Source organism: Grammomys surdaster, unplaced genomic scaffold (genome assembly GCF_004785775.1).
Source record: "Grammomys surdaster isolate TR1022 unplaced genomic scaffold, NIH_TR_1.0 127, whole genome shotgun sequence".
Taxonomy (NCBI): domain Eukaryota; kingdom Metazoa; phylum Chordata; class Mammalia; order Rodentia; family Muridae; genus Grammomys; species Grammomys surdaster.
Window position 1 is genome coordinate 4,414,903 of NW_021604585.1, and position 24,867 is coordinate 4,439,769.

At 37.6% G+C, this 24,867-nt stretch overlaps 1 protein-coding gene across 2 annotated transcripts in view; it reads right to left on the reverse strand.

The window, feature by feature from the left end:
- The window catches only part of Kcnh5 (potassium voltage-gated channel subfamily H member 5), a 272,960-nt gene that overhangs the window by 64,715 nt on the left and 183,378 nt on the right, over positions 1-24,867 (reverse strand). For both annotated transcript variants that reach the window (XM_028789568.1, XM_028789576.1), the window contains exon 9: positions 510-762. In XM_028789568.1, coding sequence (XP_028645401.1) covers positions 510-762 — 253 coding nt within the window. The remainder of the gene's footprint in view (positions 1-509; positions 763-24,867) is intronic.

The following is a 24,867-nucleotide window of genomic DNA, read 5'->3' on the forward strand; positions in this document are numbered from 1 at the left end:
CTGTGATTATACTCCACCCACTGTGATTATACTCCACCCACTGTGATGAGGCAGAACCATAGGGAGCAGGCTGATGCAACTGAGCCCTCACCGGTTACTAACTAGCTAGGCAAGTCTCCATACTTTTTCCACCCTTGCCTGGCTTTTCTGTAAAGAAACAGGCTTAACTGAACAGATCTGTTGCCACCTGAAACTAACTCCCTCTACTACTCATCTGACAGTGGTTCCTAGAGTAAATTTCCACTTACCAATGAGAGTGTGCAAAGTTCCTTAGGCTGTGATCACTTTTTGTATAAGTGAATGTTACACAGCCCTATGTTCCCTGTTAGCTGTAACTGAGATTAATGTGCTTTGCCAAAACAACGACCAGTTTTCACTGAAATTTATCATCTCATTAGTGACCGAGTTTCTAAAGTTTCTAAACAGAGGGGATTTCTGTTTAGAAACCTGGAAAGCTAAAACTCCAAGACAGTGCCCCATTTATACTGGATCAGGACAGTTCACAGTACCTAAAATGGCCACCACCTCCTCATCCTGGATAACTTCCAAGGACCCAGACACCACAAAGCAGAGGGCATCCACACTTTCTCCAGCATGGTAAATCAGGTCCCCAGGAGCACAGTGAATGGTTTGGAACTCCACTGCCAAGGCACGCAGACATCCATCGCTGGCCAGTCGGAATGCAGGATGTTCATTAAAAACCTTCCGGTTCAGATGAACACAGATGTCAGCTCTCATGTCCTTGGGGCAGATGGAGAGGACCTGAAGAGAATGAGAAATGAGTAAGCAAATGGAAAAGGTAAAGGGACTATTTTAGAAGAAAACGATACCACACAACAAATGCTTATTAACCACTACTGTGTCCGCTAGACAAGGCGCTAGATGCCTGGAAAGTTAGACACAGGCCTGTCCTTCAGGAAACTGAAGTCTGGTGAGATGCACTGTCTAAGTATGGACATCTCAGCATCAGATCACACCACAACACAGCTTTTGTCACAGCACAGCAGCATGTGGTCAACACCTGAGAAATGTTTCCCTATCGCAACGGTGTCTTCAGTGGTCAGAAAGAATCTTGGCAAAAAAGTTATGGTCAGTCCTGAAAACGTGCACATAAGTAACATTATATTGACTGGGCAGACTGTATTCATTTATTTAGGAATGTTTTGAATATATACATATTCAAAGTGCTTTGAATATACATATTCAAAACATTCCTAAATATATATATATATATATATATATATATATATATATATATATATATCAACAGTTATAGAAAATGATGTCACAAATTTGGAAGAGAGTAAGGAGTGACATGGGAGGGTTTTAAGAGATGAAGGGGCAAATGATGTAATTATATTATAATTTCAAACATAAATTATAAAAATAAATAAATAAATAAATGAATAAATAAAAGTTAATATCCTCAAAGATAATTAGCATAAAATATTAGCATTCAAAGCAATCTAACCAGTAATTCAATGTAATTTTATAACTATACCAAGAATGAATGAGGTATGTTAGTACAGACAGGAAATAGATACATACTAGCTGACCATAAGAAGAGAAAATCAATACAAGTAGTCCAGCAACTCAACACTCTGAAGAATTGATATAAGACCCCTCACTCTCAAAATTTCTTCATTCTGAAGGATTTTCCTCTTATAAGCAAATGACTGTCCAAGAATAGAAAAGGGTTTACATCAGCACACCATGAAACACAGGCAACTTATCTCTAAGAAGGACAGACACAGTCTTGTGCATGTAAGTTTATTACAGGTTGCTGGGTTTAGGGTGGCAGAATTCAAACTCAAGGTGTCCTGAAGGAGGAACAAATGTCAGAAGCCTGGACAGCAAGGTATAGGGAGCTTTCTTTAACTGTAGCTTTCATAACTGAAGACCCAGAAATGAAACCAAACACCTATGGTCACTTGATCTTTGACAAAGGAGCTAAAACAATCCAGTGAGAAAAAGACAGCATTTTCAACAAATGGTGCTGGTTCAACTGGAGGTCAGCATGTAGAAGAATGCAAATAGATTCATTCTTATCTCTTTGTACAAAGCTCAGGTCCAAGTGGATCAAGGACCTACACATAAAACCAGATACACTGAAACTAATAGAAGAGAAAATGGGGAATAGCCTCGAATACTTGGACATAGGGGAAATTTTTCTGAACAGAACGCCAATGGCTTATGCTCTAAGATCAACAATTGATAAATGGGACCTCAAAAAATTGCAAAATTTCTGTAAGGCAAAGAACACTGTCAATAGGACAAAAATAGTAACCAACAGATTGGAAAAAGATCTTTACCAATCCCACATCTGATAGAGGGCTAATATCCAATATATACAAAGAACTCAAGAAATTAGACTCTAGACAACCAAACAACCCTATTAAAAATGGGGTACAGAGCTAAATGAAGAATTCTCAACTGAGAAATATCAAATGTCCAAGAAATACCTAAAGAAATGTTCCACATCCTTAGTCATTAGGGAAATGTAAATCAAAACAACCCTGAGATTCTACCTCACACCAGTTAGAATGGCTAAGACCAAAAACTAAGGTGACAGTAGATACTGTCAAGGATGTGGAGAAAGAGGAACAATCCTCCATTGTTGGTGGAATTGAAGCTGATACAAACACTCTGGAAATCAGTCTGGCAGTTCCTCAGAAAATTGGACATACTATTACCTGAGGACTCAGCTATACCACTTCTGGGCATATACCCAAATGATACTCCAACATATAACAAGGACACATGCTCCACTATGTTCATAGCAGCTTTATTTATAATATCCAGAAGCTGGAAAGAATCCAGATGTCCTTCAAAAGAGAAATGGATACAGAAAATGTGGTACATTAACACAATGGAGTACTACTCAGATATTAAAAACAATGACTTCATGAAATACGTAGGCAAATAGATGGAACTAGAAAATATCATCCTGAGTGAGATAACCCAGTCACAAAAGAACACATGTGGTATACACTCACTGATAAGTGGATATTAGCCCAAAAGCTCAAAATATTCAAGATACAATTCACAGACCACATGAAGTTCAAGAAGAAGGAAGACCAAAATGTGGATGATTCAGTCCTTCTTAGAAGAGAGAACAAATACTCACAGGAGGAAATGTGGAGACAAAGTATTGAGCAGAGACTGAAGGAAAGGCCATTCAGAGACTGCCCCACCTGGGGATCCATCTCATATACAGACACCAAACTCAGACACTATTGCAGATGCCAAGAAGTGCTTGCTGACAGGAGAAGCCTGATATAGCTGTCTCCTGAGAGGCTCTGCCAGAGACTGATAAATACAGAGGTGGATGCTCACAGCCCACCATTGGACTGAGCGTGGGGTCCCCAGTGAAGAGTTAGAGAAAGGACTGAACAAGCTGAAGGGGTTTACGACCCTCAGGAAGAACAACAATATTAACCAACCAGACACACCGCCCCCCCCCAGAGCTCCCAGGGACTAAACAACCAACCAGAGTATACATGGAGCAACCCATGGCTCCAGCTGAATATGTAGCAGAGGATGGCCTTGTCGGACATCAGTGGGAGGAGAGGGCCTTGGTCCCATGAAGGCTAAATGCCCCAGTGTAGGGGAATGCCAGGGTGGGGATGCCAGAGTGGGTGGGTGGGGCAGTACCCTCATAGAAGCAGGGAGAGGGGATGTGGGATAGGGGATTTCCCAAGGGAAAACCAGGAAAGGAGATAATATATAAAATGTAAATAAATAAAATATCCAATTTTTAAAAAAGAAAACCTATGTTAAAATGGATAGTATCTTCACTCATAGATTTTGTTTTTATTCTCTTACAGATTCATACATTCATGTCATGGGTTTTAGCTTTTCTCATCCCCTCTTTTTCTTGCTGAACCTTCTTCTTTGTGACAAGTGCCCCTCCAACTCTCAGGTTAGGATGCAATAATGTTCTGAGGGCTGCCTGTATGGGTATGAGCGGGAGGTTAGATCCTGGAGCATGTACTGCTTACCAGTGGCTACAACACTGAAGAAAATCGCATCTCTTCACCACAGCAGGGATTAACTGCCAGTGGTCTCTCTGTGAGAGGTAGGGCTACCATCAAACCCAATCAGAGACTCACAGAAGTCAAGACTGCCCGCCTGGCTGACACACGCAAAGGCTCTTTGCCTCTACCTCCTTGATAAACTAATTTTAATTAAGTTTTATTTGATAGGATCTCAGCCTTTCAAAGATAATGCTAAGTTGATTTTCCCATTCAATTATAATGAATTGTTAATTGTTAATGTAGAATAGTTTTCTTTCTTTTTTATGTTTTAGCTTTAGATTCCTGCCTTCCCCATGACTGGAAATATCCTGACTATTCCCGGTATTTATGTCTCACCTTGAACATAACACCAGCTGCTTCTCTGTCAGGAAAATCCGTCACACAGTGCCAAGTAATTGTGCTTTCTGGGTTCCTTCTCTTTCTTTTTCTTTCCTAAACTACATTTTATTTCATATCACATCCATCTCCATGGGCTTTTTCTTTTCATAATCTTTCAAATTCTTACAGATAACAGCCATCAGTTCACTCACCTTCTGAAATGTCTCCTCTTTGAAGAAACGAATGCCCTAATAGAGTCTAAAAAGCAGTTGGAGCTTCCCCGTGATAGCAGTGTCCAGTGATGATAATCAATATAGCAGCCCTTAAGGAGTCAGACAATACTGATCACTCAATAGGCACTTATCAGCTTCTATTATGTGTCACTGGTCAAATCCCTGGATATGTATGAACAGATATCATCCTTGCTGTAGAGGAGCTAACGGTGAGTTCAGAAGACAAACACGAAGAGACAGTCATGATGTGGGAGGAAATTACAATGGCAGGGACACAGGACCACAAGCCACCTGAGAGACTTGATTTATGGCTTACAGCATGAGGTCATAAGGCTGGGTTTAGGAGCCCAGGTTCAGCTAGATTACTAGCTCTGGAGTCTAGAGTGTTTTGATTGTTCCAGTCTTCATTTGTAAGCTAAGGATACTGAGCACTGGCAGTATATATTCACAGTAAGAGTTTAAGTTATCCTGCATAGACAGAGCTGAAGAAATGCTAGCCTTTATGAGCACTGTTAAGCATTATATTCCTATAGTTTGTCTTAGCTCTCTGTATAATCCATTGTCTTCAACCTCTGTTAAAAATCGAGGTTGTTTGATAAATTTTCAAAGAGAATTAAGGAAGTATTTCAATATAAATCTGAACATACTTCAAAAATAGGCTAAGATTAATATATTTTCAAATTGAGAATACAAAATATTTTTAAACATAAGCACATATAAATATTACATCAAATGGCACAAGGGAAAAATGAATTTCTCTGTTTATCCATTTAACAATAGGATTTTTATAGCTTTCAATTCTTTTTCAAAACAGTTTATTTTTTTTTTCATGATGCTAGGGATAAAACTCTGGGTCTTTTTTTCTAATGTGCATTAGTGTTTTACGTGCATGTATGTCTGTGTGAGGGTACCAGGTCTTCTGGAATTGGAATTAGAGACAGATGTCATGCCATGTGGGTGCAGGGAATTGAACCCAGATCTGCTGGAAGAGCAGCTAGTGCTCTTAACCATTGATACATCTCTCTAACCTTGGAAACGGTCATTTTATGCCATTTTAGTTATTTCTCTCAGGGCTGATATTGAAATTGGCATCTTCCAATTTTTAGAATAATCTGTTTACTAAATGATGACTTTCACTGTACTTTGTTTCACTCAACTTTTGATACTAAACTCACTGTTTTGTCTATTTTTTAGATTGTAATTACTTATTATTTTCATCTGTCTTGATTTGGGTTTTGAAACGAGATTTTTTTTTATATAGACAAGGCTGGCCCTGAACTTACTATGTAGTCCAGGCTGGCCTTTAACTCACGGCAATACCCAGACTCTCAAGTGCTGGGATTAACCACCGCCTTTCATGCTTTACTTTCAGTGATTGCTTTTAGTGATGGCACAGATGCACAGTTGCCCATAGAGCAACAAGTTAAACTGAATGTTAAAACAGACCAAGCAGAGGCACGCCCGATGACAAGCTCCCTCTCTGTCCTTACACAAGCCATTGTTCTGACAGTTCTGCAGATCTGACATGGTGTGTGTTATCAGAATATGTGTGTGTGTGTGTGTGTGTGTGTGTGTGTGTATATATGTGTGTGTGTGTGTGTATGTGTGTGTAAACATATATATATAAACATATATAAACATATATAAACATATATACATATATATATATATATATATATATCATTGTTTATGCTGAAGACTATGATACCTATAACTTTCATAGGCAAGAAAATTGTAGTTTTAAGTGGCAGGATAAAAATTCCATTTAAGATAACTCTCACACACGCAGTACAGTGGTTCTAATTGAGGTGTCATTTGCCATTATGGTCACATCCATTTTTTCCCCTTAGTGGATTCACTAATTACCTAGAGATACCTTGATGGTATCTCACAATCACCAGCAAATGAAATTATATTGCAGTGGAGAAGATTCGGGATCAGAGTGACTTCTGTTCATCGCCAGTGTGTATTGTGTCTCCCTTCATCCTGTTAGCATATTAATAACATTAGATTCTTAATTAAGAGAAGCAATAAATTTTCCCTTGGAAGAGCAATTTAAGGAATCGTTTTTCATAGCACTGCAAACCAACTCTGAAAAACAGGTGAATGCCATTCTCTGAACTCTAAAATACTTTTGTTTTATTTATGATACCTATTAGACTCAAGGTCAAGTAGTACAGCAACAGACCTCTCCCAGGACCCGAGGGTCTAATCTCAACACTGTGGCTTACAGTACTCCTAGGAAAATAAATATGACCATGTTATCTCTGCTTTTTAAAAACCATTCATAGCTTGCTTCCCCATCAAGTAATGGCAAAGCTCTAACCAGGCTTGCCAGGCTTCGGTGAGACCATTCATTCGTTCCCCATAGGCACATTTTCTTGTCATTCTGAGGTCACCATGCACCTGGTGATGCTTCACACATGCTCTCCTCTCCATTGGCAGATCCTGTCATTGCTTTTTTGCCTAGACATCTCACATTCTTCCCTCTCTGACAAACACATATAATATACAGTTCTATTGCAGGATTGTATAAAAAACAAACCCAAGAGTAAGAACTACTGTGATTTGTTTGTGCTCTTGTTAAAGGCAAAGAAGGAGGAAGAGGAGGAACAGGAGGGAGGGAGGGGAGGGAGGGAGGGAGAGAGAGAGAGAGAGAGAGAGAGAGAGAGAGAGAGAGAGAGAGAGAGAGAAAGAACTTACTGGCAGAGCTTTCAAACCTTTATTTTTCAGCTTCGAAATAGTGCTTTAGTGTTTATCTAATGAACCCTTACATTATGCTTAATATACAAAAATAAATAAATAAATAAATAAATAAAAGTATCATTGGCTGGGAGAAGCTCTAAAGACTGAGACTCCGTATAACACACACTGAGTCATTATTTAACCACAGATTCTGAGCCATGGTCAAATTGCTAGTTACACAGGTCCTCAGTGTCTAGAAGAAAAACTATCACAATGCTTGTTCCCTGGAGCTTACAATTGGGCACAGTTGAAAAATCACTGTTTCTGGTCCAATGCCCCATTTACAGATAAGACAAATGTTTTTCCTAAAGGCTGTGTGGTTTGCAGAGGTCATTCTCAGCAAATAAGTAGAAAAAACTCTTTAGTTTGGCTTTGAAGCCATCCTTCCAAGTAAAGATGAACCAGAAATAAAATAGGAGCCCTGTGCCTTCTGGTACTCTCTGGTGTTTTATGTACTACGGGAACACAATACTGATTTCTAAAAATAATTTAAAGTTCAGTTAATCAAATCCATATTCTAAGAGAAACGCACTATTTTCCCATCTGCACCACTGAGCAGCCAAGATTTTTTAGATTTTTGTTTATATATCTAAATACGTGTATTTAGCTCACAAATGTGCCACACACTTCAACATGTCAGTAAAGGCACAAGAACTTGTTGATAAGTTTTTCTTATGCCATCACGACTTATTAAGCAGAAGTCACCTCTCATCAGAAGTGAGAGTTGTCACCTATAGAAGAAAAGGTCCTGAGCTAGATACTCAGTGTGCATGTCTCTTTGGATCTTTCTCTACCGCATCCATCCGTCATGGTACTATTACCTGGGAACCCTTAGGAAAGGAGATTTAAATAGTTGACACAGGAGCCATGATGTTACACCCAGAACCACTGAGGAAATGACTGCCATGAGGATCCACTTTATCCCCTCTCTAGCTCACAGTTGCAAAGCCTTAAAGCCATACTTTCTGGAACATTTACTGTACATAGCATGAATAATTAAAGCCATTAAAGATATTGAACTTTTACACAATTTATACTTATTTATACTGTCATTTCCATAAAACTTGAATCTCTGAAGTTTATGTCCTACTATCATTCTTCAAAATCACATAATCAATATTTAGCTCGCGCAATACTTATTTTTAAAAGCAGAGATGAGGTTCATTAAGAAGAAAAGGTCTTAGGATAGATTTGGGCACTGGCATTAAGAAAGACGGGGCTAGAGAGATGGACTAGAAACTTTTAACAACAGGAAAAAGAAAGAGGAGCAGAAATATATACAAGAGAAGCACAGTGCTACATCCCTTTGTGAGGGAGAGTGGCTTACCTAAAAACATAGTTTCAGTCACTGCAGACTGTTCCCTCATAGTACCACTTAAGCTTTATGTTGTAATTAGATGGCAGGATTTCCAGTTTTCTCTCTCATAAATCAGCCACCATAAATACCCTGCCTGTATCATATCATCAAAATACGAGCTTTAAGGAAACCACTATGTAAAATATAAAACCACCCTTAAGACCCTTTCCAAATTGCTTCTCAGTAAAAGGGTAACGAGTTACTCAAGCCTGCTGTGCGTGAGAGAATCAGGTGTGCTCCTAACACTCTACCTAAAGCTTAAATCTCCCAGATAGACGAATGTGAAAGTGAAAAGGTAAATTCACATGAAAGAGAAAACAGAACTGCACGGTGTAGGGAGAGGAACCAGAGCGAGCTTTAGGCTTAGTGGAGTTCTGCCTGTATCCCTAGTCCACTGCTTACAGACCACCACCAGCATTCCTAAAACAAGTCCCCAATGTGCAGGTAGAAACTGGGGCCACAAGGCAGTGAATAGGACAGGGCCTCGTCCTGAGGACACTGCTGTGAGATATAAAATTCTCTTGATTATAAAATCCTGCATCAGGAGTAATATATAATGTCAGATCTTTTAATAATTAGTGGACATGTAAAAGCGACGTTACTTTCCCCCCAGGATATGCAAACTATGTAAGTACGTTAGTAGCATTCTGAAACGCTTCGGCTATCACTAACACTCTTCAAAATCCTTCCTTGCTTTCATACAATTCAGTCATGCACTGCTAATTAATCTCTCCTCAGGAGTCCCAGAGAACTGATATTAAGTTGGGGAAATCAGCAGAGGGAGTCAGACAAGTGACATTTACACATGACACAATTTTTATGCTCCTTCTTAGGAGTAAGGAATCTTAAGACTGGGAAAAAAACAACTGGTGTGTTTCACAAATATGCAGCTCATTTATTTGAGGGAAAGCTCACTGGGTAGGGTGGAATGAGAGGGGAAGAGAAGAGGAGAGAGAGAGAGAGAGAGAGAGAGAGAGAGAGAGAGAGAGAGAGAGAACAGTTATGCAGAAAGAACAGCGGAAGCTGTGTCTGATGTTCATCTGCCAGTCTCCAGGGTGTCAGACCTCGAAGGAATTAAGCCGGTAACAAAGTAATGAAATGACACTAAGGCAAATTAACTTCCCTCATTTAAAAGCAAAAGGTCATTTTTATCGACTTAAGGGTGTAATAACCAGTGAAGAATCATAAGTTAAAAACCCATTGGTTTCACTTGAGAGATTAATTTCCTGAGAACAGGCTCCAATACTGAAGCAAGGCTTATTGTAAACATAGAGAGAGATCATCCTATGATGTTTCTAGGACCTTGCTTTTAGAGTGCCCTATGTAGCAGGTGGCACGGATTGTCAAGTCTGAGGACATATCTGCATGCCTGCGTTTGATCCCCAGAACACACAGAACTATCCTATGACCTAGATATTCATGGACAAACCCAATTGCCTTATGTTCTGGTCTCAATCTTGTCTGTCATTTTTGTATGCTGAATTTTCGCCACATGTGAAAAATAATCTTGCAAAATTAGGAAGAAAAGTTTTAATATATTTGATTAATTTTCCAGAATAATGGAAATAATAATCTTTCTACTGGCTATAACTTTTTGGAGTCACCTCTGCTGGTGGCGGTTTCTAGCTTCCATAAAGCAAGGAACGTCTCTGCTCATGAAATCAGGGCTGAAAGCTTCATTGCTTGAGAGTTAGCAAAGGTTAGAAGCATCTATGTCCTAGGACCTAACAATCGTACATGGGAATGGTGGCTGTACATGAACTTTCACTTTGTGGATGTGTGTAGACCCGTTTATTGAAAATATCACTTTCACATTTTAGCATTTTATACTATTTCAATTTTAAAGTTTAATTTAGGGGTTGAAATTGTTGAGTACTTAAGAACACTAGCTGCTCTTCTGGAGGATCCAGGTTCATGGCCTCTTCCCCCTCCTCCTCCTCCTCTTCCTCTTCCCCCTCCTCCTCCTCCTCCTCCTCCTCCTCCTTCTAAATTAATTTATTTATTTAACATTCCAATCACATTTTGTCCCTACTCTCCTCCCAGTTCCCCCCTCTCACCTCACACTCCCACATTCTCCTTTTCTTCTCTCTCTCTCTCTCTCTCTCTCTCATAGGTAAGCTAATGAAATCACACTGAAACATTTTCTTTCACAAATGTAAGATTCATGCAGATTACACATGTTATGCGAGTGTGCATATCTGTCTGTAAAAATCAGTATAAAACACAGTTAAGACAATGATGCATTGAAAAAGCAGAAAGCTTCAAAGAACATGAGTTTTAAAACCACTCTCCAAATGTGCTGACATTTATCAAAGCAGACCCTGATCAATATGTTTCTACTGAGAAAAGTCCACTGTGTTATTGTAGATAGCTTAAAAATGATAGCAACATTTTACTCAGCTTTCTGGTTTACCAAATTTTTCCATAGTAGTAAAGTTTGCTAAAGATTTCAAACTCTTTGGGATCCGGGAAACAGATAAAAAAAAAAAGTATAGTTACTTGAGAATTTATATGTGCACATATGCGTCTAAGAATGCTCCTACAGCAGAAATTTTGCACAACTGAACTGTAAACAGCAACATATAACTTATACTGACTTGGACATGGAATGCTTCCACAACTGTCTCATGTGTTAGGTTTTTGGTCACTAGCTGTTCAAACTATTCCTGAGGCTCTGGTAACATCAGCAACAATAAAACAGGTCATAAATTTGTGTGCTTGCCAGGGGGAGAGGAAGATCTTCCTTCTCCATTACATCCCCACATAATCCCACCACCATGATATCCTATATAGGGTGTGGAGTCCAAGACATTCTGAAATGAATTCTCTGCAACAATGAACTAAAATAAGTCATTTCTCTCTTAAGTTGTTTGTGTCAGATTTCATCATAGCAACTCAGAAGTTATACAGACTATAATAATGTAGCACGCATATAACAGGTACAGAAATATAATCAAAAACCAGCCAAATAAAAAAAGTGAAGCCCAGACTAAGAGAAAATGTTTGTAATGTATGCATGCATGTATGTATGTATATATGTATGTCTGTAAGTATATACATCTATATATTTATATGTGTGTACATGTATTTATGTGTATTATATAGTACATAATGCATATATTTAGTATACATATAATTATATATATACATATATATGCATATATATACATATATATATGTATACATATAAACAAAAAGTCCTATAAAATAAAAATGAAGGTAGTGAGAGGAAAATATGATCAATGTATGCCAGAAACATGTATGAAAATCTCACAAGGACACTCGTTATTCTGTAAAACTATTATATGCTGATTTTAGAACTCTAAACATATGTTTTTAAGTACAAAGTCTTTGTATTGAGTCAGTTGGAGAGCTTTGAGTTCCATGCACCTTTCTATTTATATCTCAACCAGGATTTATGAATTTTTCAGATGTTAATTCTTTTAAAAGGCCTTTTTCTCACATTCTCCCTGTACCTTTAATTCATCAACACTTCCTACTGTTTCTGCAGACTTACTTGCTGTTGTCCGAGGAGTGCCATGGTTTCCTTACTCTCTTTCTCCTCTAACTAGATGTCTGAGAATGATGTGCCTTGATCACGTTTGCTTCTGAGAATGTCTCCTCGCTTCTCGTGCCAGTCACTCTCCTTACCGTCCTTACTGTTGCCTCACTGGTCTTAAGAACTAGTTCTTTACAATTTCAGCCTAAAAAATTGACTCACTTTGTTCATGTGGTGTTTTCTGATAACACATGCTCATATAAGTGTATGTGTGTCTGCATATGTAAGCACAAACACACACACACACGTTGGACTAGTCTTACAACTATAGGGAAGTGTGACAACAACCACGATATGAACCTTGAAGACATTAAGTGAAGTAAATCAGAGAAATGCAGATCAGTGAGGCACGATATTATTTGAATGTGAAATATCAAAAGGAACTCAAATTCAGAAGCAGTAGAAAGGTGGTACTCAATGCTGTGCAGCCCAGAAATGCGGAAATGTTGAAAAAGTCCTTAACTATGTAATTCTTGAGAGGGGGACCACACACGTGGGATGGGCCCACTCTCAAGGGTATTTACACAACACAAATTAGAATTGATGGTCTTTAAAAAGGAAGATGGGTATATCTGTAAGAAGATGGGAGAGAACAGGGAATGACTGTGACCAAAATGCATTGTATGAAAATGTTATTTAAAATTTTGAAAAAGAAACAGACTTTCAGTCATCAAATTAATTAACACTAGTGACATAATAGTGTGGTGGATATATACTATAGTATATTGTACTTATAACTTGCTGAGAGACCAATCTTTAGAATACCTAGCACAGGCAGTAACCAGGTGAGGCCACAGATATGGATTAATACAAACGGATACTGTAATTGCATTTGTCATGGTACTCACTCTACATGGCGCTTACACATTTAAGCATCATGGCTTACATTTTCAATGTAGATGGTTGTCAACTATTTCTCAATAAGCTAAAATAATTAAAAATTAAAATTGTTAAGGAAAAGAGTTTGAAAGATGCTAAAGTCATGAAGTCTGGAAAATATGCATTTAAGCCAGAATAATATATCAGGGCATCAATTAATTTGGTTACAGTGTAAAAAAATGACAATATACCAGATCTCAGGGAGAAGATGGAGCAAGCAGGAGTCTCATGTAGTGTGAAGTAAATGTAGAATGGTATACCTTTTCAGAACTCTGATCAGTTGCAATAATACTAAGCATCTACCATACGGCAACCCATCAGTCCTGCTCAAGGTACATGGGGTATAAATAGGCTTTGAGGAAGTCATACACAAGGATTTCATACTGCCTTTGGTCATACAAGGTGCCGAATACTCCAAAATATTTCAAGACATGAAACTATTTGAATCCGGACATAATGGTTTCATGATCTAGAATTTCAGGTTTCAAATGATGGAAACTCAGGTGGTAAAAATCTACGAAAAATAGCAAAACTTAACCAGTTTTAAAAATCTGGTATATATCCATTCCCAACTATGTCAAATAAGAGATTGTCAGCCAGCAATAGTCTAAAATTAGAACCAGCTCCAGTGTCCATCAGCTATGTAATCTGACAACCTTCATCAAAGTCACGTGATTCAATGCTAGAAAATCCTGTGTGTGTTCAATTATATGAAGTTGACTGTCCCAACAGTGACTACAGGAAACAAACCAAATACAAACCAACTTATTAGGTGATTTAAAAAGTGGTACATGTGTACAATATATTATTCAGTTATAAGTGAAATTAAATACTAAAACATGCCACAACATGAACAAACCTTGAAAACCTGGTAAGTAAAAGAAGGGAATCATAGAGGACCAGAAATTATATTATTCTACTTATATGGTAGGTCCAAGATACATAAATCCACAGAGACAAGAAGTTTTTGCTGTCAGTTTAAAAATAGTGATGGATAGCTGTCCCCAAAAGGGGACAGGGTTTCTTTTGGAAATGATGAAAATATTCTGGAATCAGATGCTGGTAACAGTTGTAGAATCTTGTGAATATAATGAAAAACCATTGAGCTGTGAATTTCATAATAAGTGATTTCTCAATTTTTAAGACAGTCATTTTAAAAAAAAAGAATAAGGCACTGAAAAAGATTTACATGTCAATACAAATCTTGACCCCAGTAACATTTACATGGTATTTAAGTAAATATATACAATGTATTAGTCTGCCTATGTGTGATTTAAACGTATGTGAATCTGTCTGTAGACTTTTCTATGTCAAAATATCATATGAAATATCATTGCTCACATTATTCAATACAAAAAAACATAGCCATTAACTCAATTTGCTCAAAATTAAGACATGCCATTTGTAGACTAGCATGTTTATGGGGCCTCAGTATCTAATTTCATTCCATAACTATATGTACATATAGTGTTCATTACAACTGGAAAACATGAGTTTATATCAAAAATAGTTCCAGATAATTTCTGATGCATGTTGCCTGTTTCTATTACCAGAAAACCAGTACAAGTTTATTAAGCATTCACATTTACAAAGGAAGGCTTCCGTTTTGCAGCAAAAATTTCTAGCTTCCAGGGAAATAATAGATATCACCTGAAGGTGTGGGGGGAGGGACTTAAGTCAGAAAGCTCTTAGGGTCAACAAGATGGCCACACAGATCAAATTAAATGGAAAATAAGATCATTTTATAGTTGTTGAATTAACTTCACAGTTATAAGTCCATCTTCACTGTGTGTAGTGGAAGCATTATTTTCTTAAGTAATTTGTAAATGACAATTTCTATTACCAATGCAGGGCTACCTGTTTGCATTAGGATTTTGTCAATGTCATTGACAAGATGTGTAAATAAGCACTGAACTACAATAGTTACTGAGTTATTGCCTTAGCAATTATAGTAACATTATGGTGACCAGATGGTAGAATATTTTCTGAAACCTAATTTTTCTTACATACAGAATCCTATTCAGTAGAATAGTCACCTTTTTTTTAAGTTTAAAAAATTCTTTTGAACTAATTTTTAGTCTTCAATATCCTAAATACTAAATACTAAACAATCATCGTTTGGAAACAGCATTGTGACGTTCCAAAGATTGAGGGGAAAAAAGCCTGGCTTGAATTGAGTTCATGAATTATTTATGCTGGAATTTGTCATCAGTGCCTTCCCAGCTGAGAAACTAGACATGTCAATAATGCTATTTTATTCCTTAGAAATCAAACTTGTCACAATTTCATCTCCAAGAAAATAGCCATGAGTACTGGAATAAGTAAGAATGCTCCATGAGGAGAAGCTGTCACCAATGTACAGGATTTACATGTGACAGAGGCTCTCAGATGCCTCTCAAAGCCTCAAAGAATTTGACTAAAGTCCTGTGAACATAATCTCATTTCTGCCATGGCTGATCGAACACAAGAGATGAATAGACATGCCACTCCAGGTGACATGTTGACATATAAAGAAAAACAATAGATGACAGCCTGGTATCAAAGAAGCATTCAAAAAGCTACATCAAAATTAACTTATAATAATGAAAACATCATACTCCCATTCCCAGTGGCTCTGAAGAAAATGAAAACCTTAGGTACAAATCTAGCTAAGCATGGACCCATATTATTAAAATGATGACATACTAACAATAGGAAATCAAGGAATATCGAAAACAATGAAGACATGCCACATCAAGAAACTAGGAGATACAAAGTTGTAAACACACAGATTCTCTCTAAGCCAATCTATAAATTCAGTTTCGCCAAGATCCCATGACATCTGTTTGCAAACATAGCAAGCTTATTCTAAAATTCAAATGTTAATTTGCAAGACCTACAAGAGATAAGACTACTGGGGGTGTGTGACAGAGCAGGGGGAATGACTATGTTGCAAGGTAGCACGTACCACAGTGGTTTGGAAAGTATATGCTTAGCAGGAAAATACAGGTTAATAAAAGAGAATGAAAAACACTGAGAAAAATATGTTCAATTCATTTCTTTACAAAGATCCAAATGGAGCTCAGTGGAGGACAGATAAACATTCAAGACGTGGAAATAGGGGAACTAGACATTACTGAACCTCCCTTCAAAAAGCTGAAATCCCATATTGAACCCCACATCTTACAAATGCTAATTCAGGGTAAAAAATGACTTAATAAAATTTAAAACTGGACTAAAAATCTTGAGGGGGTGACATAGTAGGATATGTTTAGAATCTAAGGCCAAACAGTTCTTTTCTTAAAAAAAAAAAAAATCCTCCATAAGATGAAAATCTTTTGTGCTATGAAAATATGTTGTAAAAGATTGAAAAGACAAACTACAGACTGGAAAAATACTTACAAACCACATACCCACCAAAAGACTTGTATCTAAAATGCATAAGGACTGTCAAAAATTTATTAATAATCTAGCTATAAAGTAGCCAAAACACATGAACAGATATTTCATTAGAAATAACAAATAAATACACAAACAATAAAATATGCTCAATATAAATAGCCATTAGGAAAACACAAATTAAACACATTATTCTACTGTTCACCCAGACAGGAAATATTGATTCTCTAGAGATTATCAAAGGAAGTGTGTCCTACATACTGTCAGTGGATATACAGAATGACACAGTCACTTTAAAAAAGGGCATGTCAGCTTCCTAGCTTACCATGTGACCTAGTAATTACAGTGTTGAACATCATCCCAACAGAAAGAAATAATTGTTTTATACAACATAACATCAAATAAATGTTTATAGACACTCTAGTGTAATATCTCCAAACAGGAAACAGCACAGTTCCTGTCAGTTAGTGAATACCTGAACTGTGGTGAATCTGTATCATGGGATTGCACTCAAAAATATGGAGGAGCAAAGCATTGCCATATGCCTGCCACAGCTTGAGTAGAACTGAGGAGAATAGTGGGTGATGATCCAGATAGTGACCTCAACCTCTTAGCTCTTGTAGGTCTTACAACTTAACATATGAATTTTAGAATAAGCTTATATGGTTCCTTGTAGACAGCATTCTTAAATGACAGAGCTAAAGAGATTAGAGGAGGAGAAAGAGAGGGAAGCCATCATAAAACTGATGGATCTGAATAGCATTAGTGACATATATTAATTTTGACTTCCTGGTTGTGCAGGAGAGTGCCGTGTGGAGAACCTGAGTATAAAGAACCCTTCCATTTATATCTTAGGGTTGCCTGTATCTCAAAACAGAAAGAAAGAAAGAAAGAAAGAAAGAAAGAAAGAAAGAAAGAAAGAAAGAAAGAAAGAAAGAAAGAGGAAAAAGAAAGAAAGAAAGAGAGAGAGAGAGAGAGAGAGAGAGAGAAGGAAGGAAGGAAGGAAGGAAGGAAGGAAGGAAGGAAGGAAGGAAGGAAGGAAGGAAGGAAGGAAGAAAGAAAAGATAGAATTCTTATATCTGGGCCTTTGCAGAACGTAATTGGTAGCTTCTCAAATGACTAGAGTCTCTGGTAAGCCATGATCAACAGGCACTCCTCACGCATGGAGCCCCTGACACATGATTATGAAATCTAACTTGGTTAAAGACAACTATCACTGAAAGCACACCATGGTGAGAGCTCAGCTTTTGAAACGGTGGCCTGAGGAAAATCTGCCCACTTTGTAAGCTTCCCCTCTGGCATTCTGTTTATCTTAATTGGTCAGCAACAGCAAGCTGACTAAACACACTGAGGAAGGTGAATCAAGAAGAGAAAATAGCTCCTCCCCTGACTGAGATCATGGAGATTCTTTTAAGTGGATTATAAACTAAACTGGCATTATTTTCATCTTATCAGTTGATATACTTATTTGTTCACTTACTAATTTATTCAGGGAATATAAACTTAATTAAATTATCCAATGAATAGATAACTCATTCATTAGACTCCCATGGATATTGGAAATATGTCCTATCTTTCAGATAGTACAAGTATGACCATGGCATTCAGCAGCTTCTCATATTCTGGCTGAGACAGACATTTCAGCAAATATAAATTTTATGTTATATTATCAATGAGATAAGTGCCACATTTTAGAAGAACCAAAGGTTTGAGGGACTTGAATGAAAACTTCTAGGAAAACTAGCAACCCCATATCTACACTTAGATCACAAGGTTTAGTGTTTGTGGAGGGGCAGACCAAACCTCTCACTCCCAAGTTGAAACTTATGCTCAGCAATTATTTTTTCAGTGTTGTTCTTCTGCATAGAATTGGTTCAGACATTGAAATAAATAGGAAAAAGGGAGCTGAGGAGGTGACCCAGTGGTTTAGAGCCTTCTTACTCTTCCAGAGGACCTAGTTCCTGACACCCACATCAGGAGGCTCAAAATTATCTGCTACCTTCAGTCCCTGGGAAATTTGAAGCCTCTTAAATTCACAGGAATCTGTACTCACCTGCACACACACACACACACACAAACACACACACACATATACACACATACACACATACACACATATACACTTGTGCATCCACACACACATGCACACATACACATCCACACACTCACACACAAACACACATGCACATATGCACACACACACACTCACACACAAACACACATGCACATATGCACACACACACACATACATAATAAAAACATGTCTTTAAACTTGTTTTCCTATTTACATTTAAAGCCTAGTTAATTACACACACTTAGGCTTATTTATGCTTAAACTTATTTCTGGAATATATACTTTCCTCTTTGTTTTATATATGCATCATTATATCAGAGTCATATATTTTAATTATTGAAGCTTTGTAACATTTCTTGAAATTAGAATGCATTTGTCCTCCAGGTTTACTACTGATTTTTAAGATTGCTTTGGCTATACATGGGCCTTTATGGTTACATATTTTTAGGATTTTTATCCCATCTCTTTAAAACTACTACTGTATATAATATTCAAGTTTTATGGTCCAGAATTTGTTATCATGATCCAAAGAAAAATCTAACATATCTCTTCCCACATGTGTAACCATCTAGCCCACTGACATTTCAACTGGTCTTTTCTCTCCTGCAGATCTGCCCATCACATGTGTTTGGAATTGTTTTAAGGATCACCTTGGGCCATTCTTATAAGTTGATGTGATCATCCTCATGATGAAACCACACTATCTTAATTATGTCACCGTGCTCCTTACCTCACTCCAGGGTGGCATCTGTCTCCAGCACCCCAATGAATCTCCTTCATCAAGCTCACTTGTAACCCAGAGGCAAAGTCCTAATAGGACGCTTTTCATTATATTTTATTTCTCTGTTACAAAACTTCAGGAGAGTTGCTCACTTCCTGGCTTGGCTTCCACTCAATCAAATAACTGTGCATTTTACCCAATTCCCAGATGTCTCTGATCATCTGATCAGGCTTTCTCATCTGCTTGTCATCTAAATGCAGAGGAGCTCAGAGCTTGGTCCTTCTCCCCCTGACTGGTTTGTAAATCTGAGTTATTACACTGAGGAACCTCATGTGTTTCACATACTAATGGCTTCTATGCTTATATATCTTGTGAAATATAGAACTATAACCACAGGAAGAATAAATACTTATTGAATGCCTACGGTTTACTGAGCAGTGTCCTGCATGCAACATATTCAACAGTGAACTGAGAAGAGAAAGATACATGCCCACATGGAATATGTAGTCTGAATCAAATGTTAAAAGTGAACTTTATCTATAATCTTTCAAGTGAGGACAAGCCCCTGAGGAAAACTAAAGCCAAGCAAATAAAAAAAAACTTTTGAGATGGCAGAAACTGCAACTTTACATAGGGTAGATATCTGATAGGATGGCAGAAAGCCATCCATTTAAGAATGATGTCAGGAAACCACAGCCTGGGGGTCAAATATGGGCTGCAACCTGTATGTGCATGTCCAGAGAACAAAGGATGATTTATAGATTTTATATTTTTAAAATATAAAGTCAAAAGAAAAATGATACTTTATGGTGCTGTTTTACTGTGCCCATGAATAATGTTTCCTGGGATACAATTATATTCATTTATTGGCATGTTGTCTATGCCTCTGTTCATGTTCATTGGGAAAGTTGAGTACATGACCACATGGACCACAAAATCCTAAGTATTTTCTATCTGGTCTTTTATAGAAGATGTTTGCTTGATAATGTTATAAGCAGAAATCTCCATATGGCCAAATCCTTTTTAGAATCAATTGCAAGATAAAAGCTAGCTATACCTGAACAAATGTATTCACTCCTTTAATAGACTACAACATTTCTCTTTTAAATTCATCTGGCAAGAGAATCAAAAGATCCATATGACCAAATTCATAGCAGCAGCACTCCGGGTGGTTGGACAGTTTTGCCATGTCCCATACTTCACCTCTATGTGTTTGTGTGCTTCTTTATGTGTGTTTCAGTATTTCATTCTTTATTGATTTTAGTTTTATATGAAGCCTGTAATTTTGTGTATAAATCAACATAAATGTGCACAATCCCAAGGGGAAAATATTTGGTTGCTATGTTAAGAGGTTGTCCTTAAAGTGTAATAACTTTATCTGTTGAGGAGTTCCTATTTTGTTATGAAATAGACATATTGAAGTTCATTAACAAATTTTGTGTGAGAAAGTATTTGTCTCCCATAATATAATATATAATATTCTTACAAATATTTTAACTTTTTCTTTAGAGAAGCATGAACCTTAGTGAATTAGAATTTTTCCTACTGTGAAATAATTGCTGTGTCAATACTAGCTGTCTCATAAACAAAAGTCCAAAGCTGGCTCCTAAAGTAACAACCTTAAGTTAGAAAATAGAGCTTGTGTGTCAATGTCATGATTTCCCTGTCAGCTCTACTGATCTCTTCTCAAATACTCAGAAATGCAATGACAGGAAACCAAATTCAGGTGACTGAATGGTTTTGTTTATTTTCTTATTTACTTTTATCTCTGCTACATTTAAATATTTGTAATAACCCTCATAAAGCCAACCAAAGATTTTAGGGGCAGTTTATTACACTCAGCTCTTCAAATAAGTTACAGATAAATATAACATCAAGAATATGAGTTTTAAAAATTCTACCAAATGTTGATGTCAAATCCAAACCATTTTCGTGTGTGTTTTGTCCTATGGTTTGCATGAATAACACGTTTGCTTGTGGGACCGTTATTAATACTGTCATTGGCTGCTTCCTTGTAGAGTACAATATGCTTCTTGGCCTGACTATGATTTCATGATACTCAGCAATTGGTTCATTAAATTATGTTTTTTAAAAAGAACTTAATTTCTTGAGGGAATTCAAGAAAATAATATTTGCATGTATTTGTAAATGTTCCATACTAATTATACAAATACAAGCAGCTTTTTCAAAGTATAACACTAATATGAGTATATGAACATTTTCTCAATATTGCAAAAAATGCTAATATTAATCTAATATTCATTCCAAATTAGCCAGATAAGCTTACAAAAATTCCAGGCGTCATTGTTCCCAGTTGTAATTAGACCAATTCGGTTCAATAAAATACATATCTTTTATGCATTAATGAAATTAGAAATAGAAGTTATTACAATCATAGCTATTACTTGACTTGAGAACACTTGCAAAGTAGCAATCAGAGATCATGTAACTATAATGCGTTCATAAGGATTAATATTTTTTCACGCATCCCAAAGCACAGTGCATTCTGAATAGTATATTTCACTCATTATCAGTGTGAGTGAAGACCATTCCTCTATGTGTTAGGGGGGAAAAAAGTTAACAGAAAAGCCCGCTACCACAAATGATAACAATGCAGAAATCATTTGAGACTTGCTTGAGCAACTGGAAAATATTATAAATGCTATTATCTTTTTAAGCCTACACACACACACACACACACACACACACACTTACAGGATTCATAATGGCAAAGATGATGCTTTCTGTTTCACAGCTTCACCTCCTGTGCCTGCTGTATGATCTGGGACCTCCTAGGTATGAAGTACATGAGTAAGCAGGTGATGGAAGGCCTGGAGCATGAACTGTGGACTTGGAACTCTAGAAATCAGAATCAGATTGATTTGGCCACTTAGCTCTGGCATCTTTGGTAATTTATTTTCACAATCTCTCTCCTCTCTCTCTCTCTCTCTCTCTCTCTCTCTCTCTCTCTCTCTCTCTCGGACTGTAGGACCATATAGACCATTTATCATCGTGACTGACTGAAGGGAAAGAGCATATAACACTAAGAAGAATTCTCTTGAAGCTGTGCTTTCTTGCTCTTTGTTTTTTAACTTCCTATTTATTTTATTTTATTTTATTTTTAAGATTATAATAAAGTGGCATTACTCAATTCCCCCCTCCAAGTCTTCCCAAATACCTTTCCCACTCGCCTTCAAATTCATGGCCTCTTTTTTCACTAATTGTTATTATATGCATATATGTATATGCATATACATTCACAAACAAAACCTGTTCTTTCTTTTTTTATTGAAAATAGACTCTTCTCTCATACAGTGCATCTCAGCACAGGCTTCCCTCCCTCCACTCCTCCCATCTACCTCCATCTCCCATCTTCCCCAGATCCATCCTCCCTCCTTCATAAAAGAGCAGGCCTCCAAAAGACAACAACTGAGCATGACAAAACAAAATAAGCCAAGGCAAAAGCCCTCGAAGAGAGGTTGAACAAGGCAGCCCGATAAAAGGGGAAGAGTCCCAAGAGCAGGCAAAAGAGTCAAAAACACACCTGCTTCCACAGTGTGGAGACCCATAAAAAGCAGAGTTGACTCTTGAGCTGCATTCTTCCGGGTACTGTCCCACTGTAGGCCAGTACTGTTGACATAATGTTAAAACCAGTTCTGGGAGGTTCAAGGATAGAGCTTCAATTTGGTCATTCCCCAGTGGAGAAAGAGTGCTTCATGGCAGGAGCTGTCTCATAGTCTCCATTATCATCCCGAAGACTTAATGATGTGCTGAATGTAGACGGATGCTAAATGAACAATTATTGAGTATCAGAATACGGAAATGGATCTCCAAAGTAAATCGCAGTGCCTCCTAAGAATTCGTGATTTAAGCTTCTTGTTAGGTCTCAGCTTTCAGTATTAAGATAGTTTTATCAGCTTTGAAGAGAATTTTCTATTCTATTCTTCAGTCATGTGTAAGTATGTTACAAAGTTATCCAGCCATGGACCAGTTAAATTTTTCTAAGCAACTCTGGTGATAATGGTGTGTGGCCATTCACGGTACAAAGCACGCAGAGCTCAAGGAGCTGTTTTGGCTTCCTTCCTTATCGTACGGAAGAGGGGCATTCAACTGTGTTGAGAAGGTCTGAATACATGACAAACTTCCAATCACGCTGTGCTCTATGATTTATTTAATTATATGCTATTACAAATATGCTAAAATTATATGGCCATTGACTTAAGATTTTGCAAGGGGCTCTGAAGTAAAATAATGACTAGATTAGATAGGCAGTCTATATGCACTGTCATTTTAAACTGTCTTCAGAGAAAGGGATCGTAATCAAAGCTGCTGGCTGGAGGCCAGTGACTGGACTGCTCTGTTTCTCTCAACAGTGACTGGTTTTCCCCAGGAGGTTTCCCATTAATTCCTCATTTGCTGTCAAGATGGAGTTTGCTACAAATGTTAAAACACTAAACTATTAATTTAAACCCAGCTTTCTGATTTTTCCTGGGTACTAAGATAAACTACATTTATTGCTCGGAAGATGTTCTCAACAAGTGTACTTATATTTTAATCTTAGAAGCCATAGAAAAGATCATGAAAGAATATGCAATCCCACTGTTTTCTCACTATCATCATCTGAAAATTATAGTGGGAGACTAGTGGACTAGAACCTGAGAATCTTCGCTGCTGATGGAGTCTCTAACACCTTGTATTCCATCTACACTGTCTGGTTTTACTCCGAGAGTGGAGGCCTTAGATCTTCATATTGGTTTCTCGGTGCAATCTCTGGCCTGTATTAGAAGGGATGTGCATGAGATCACCAACTACATCTCCCAAGCCTCACCGCAGCAGCTAGACACGGTTTCAAATGGCCCCTGTTGCAGAGCTTAGCTCTGAGATCATGTTGAGCAATACTATCCAAACATTTCAGTAGCCACAGGATAGTGGTGAGTGCTAAGGTAGAAAGAGCTTACTCTGAAGAGTAAAACATGTGAAATGGGAACAGTTAAGGTATGACAAGACATACTGGTCTACCACAGACTGATGTTTGGTGTGAAGTAAATGTAGCTGGTTCCCTTGAACCAAAACATTACCTTCTGGAGAGAGAAGAGTCTCAGAAGACTGAGGACAATAAGAAAGTTACAAAATCCAGCAGACAACAATCTCAGGTTATAAAAGCAGTATATCTCTGATAGAGCTGCCTGCAAGGTGGGCATTTTGCTGATAAAGTCACCCACATGATCCATTTGAGCTGCCTAGTCTTATGTCAACTCAATACAAACTAGAGTTATCTGAAAGGAAGAAACCTCAGTTGAAAAAAAAAGTCTCAATAAGATCCAGCTGTAAGTCATTTACTTAGTGGCGGATGGGTAAGGGCACAGCCTATTGCATGTGGTACCATCCTAGGCTGATTTATATAAGAAAAAAGGTTGAGCCAAGCCATGGGAAGAAACCAATAAGCAGCACCCTCCATGGCCTCTGCATCAGCTCCTGCCTCCAGGTTCCAGCCCCATTTGAGTTCCTGTCCTGACTCCCTTCAGTGATGAACAGTGCTGTGGAAGTGTAAGCCAGATAAACCCTT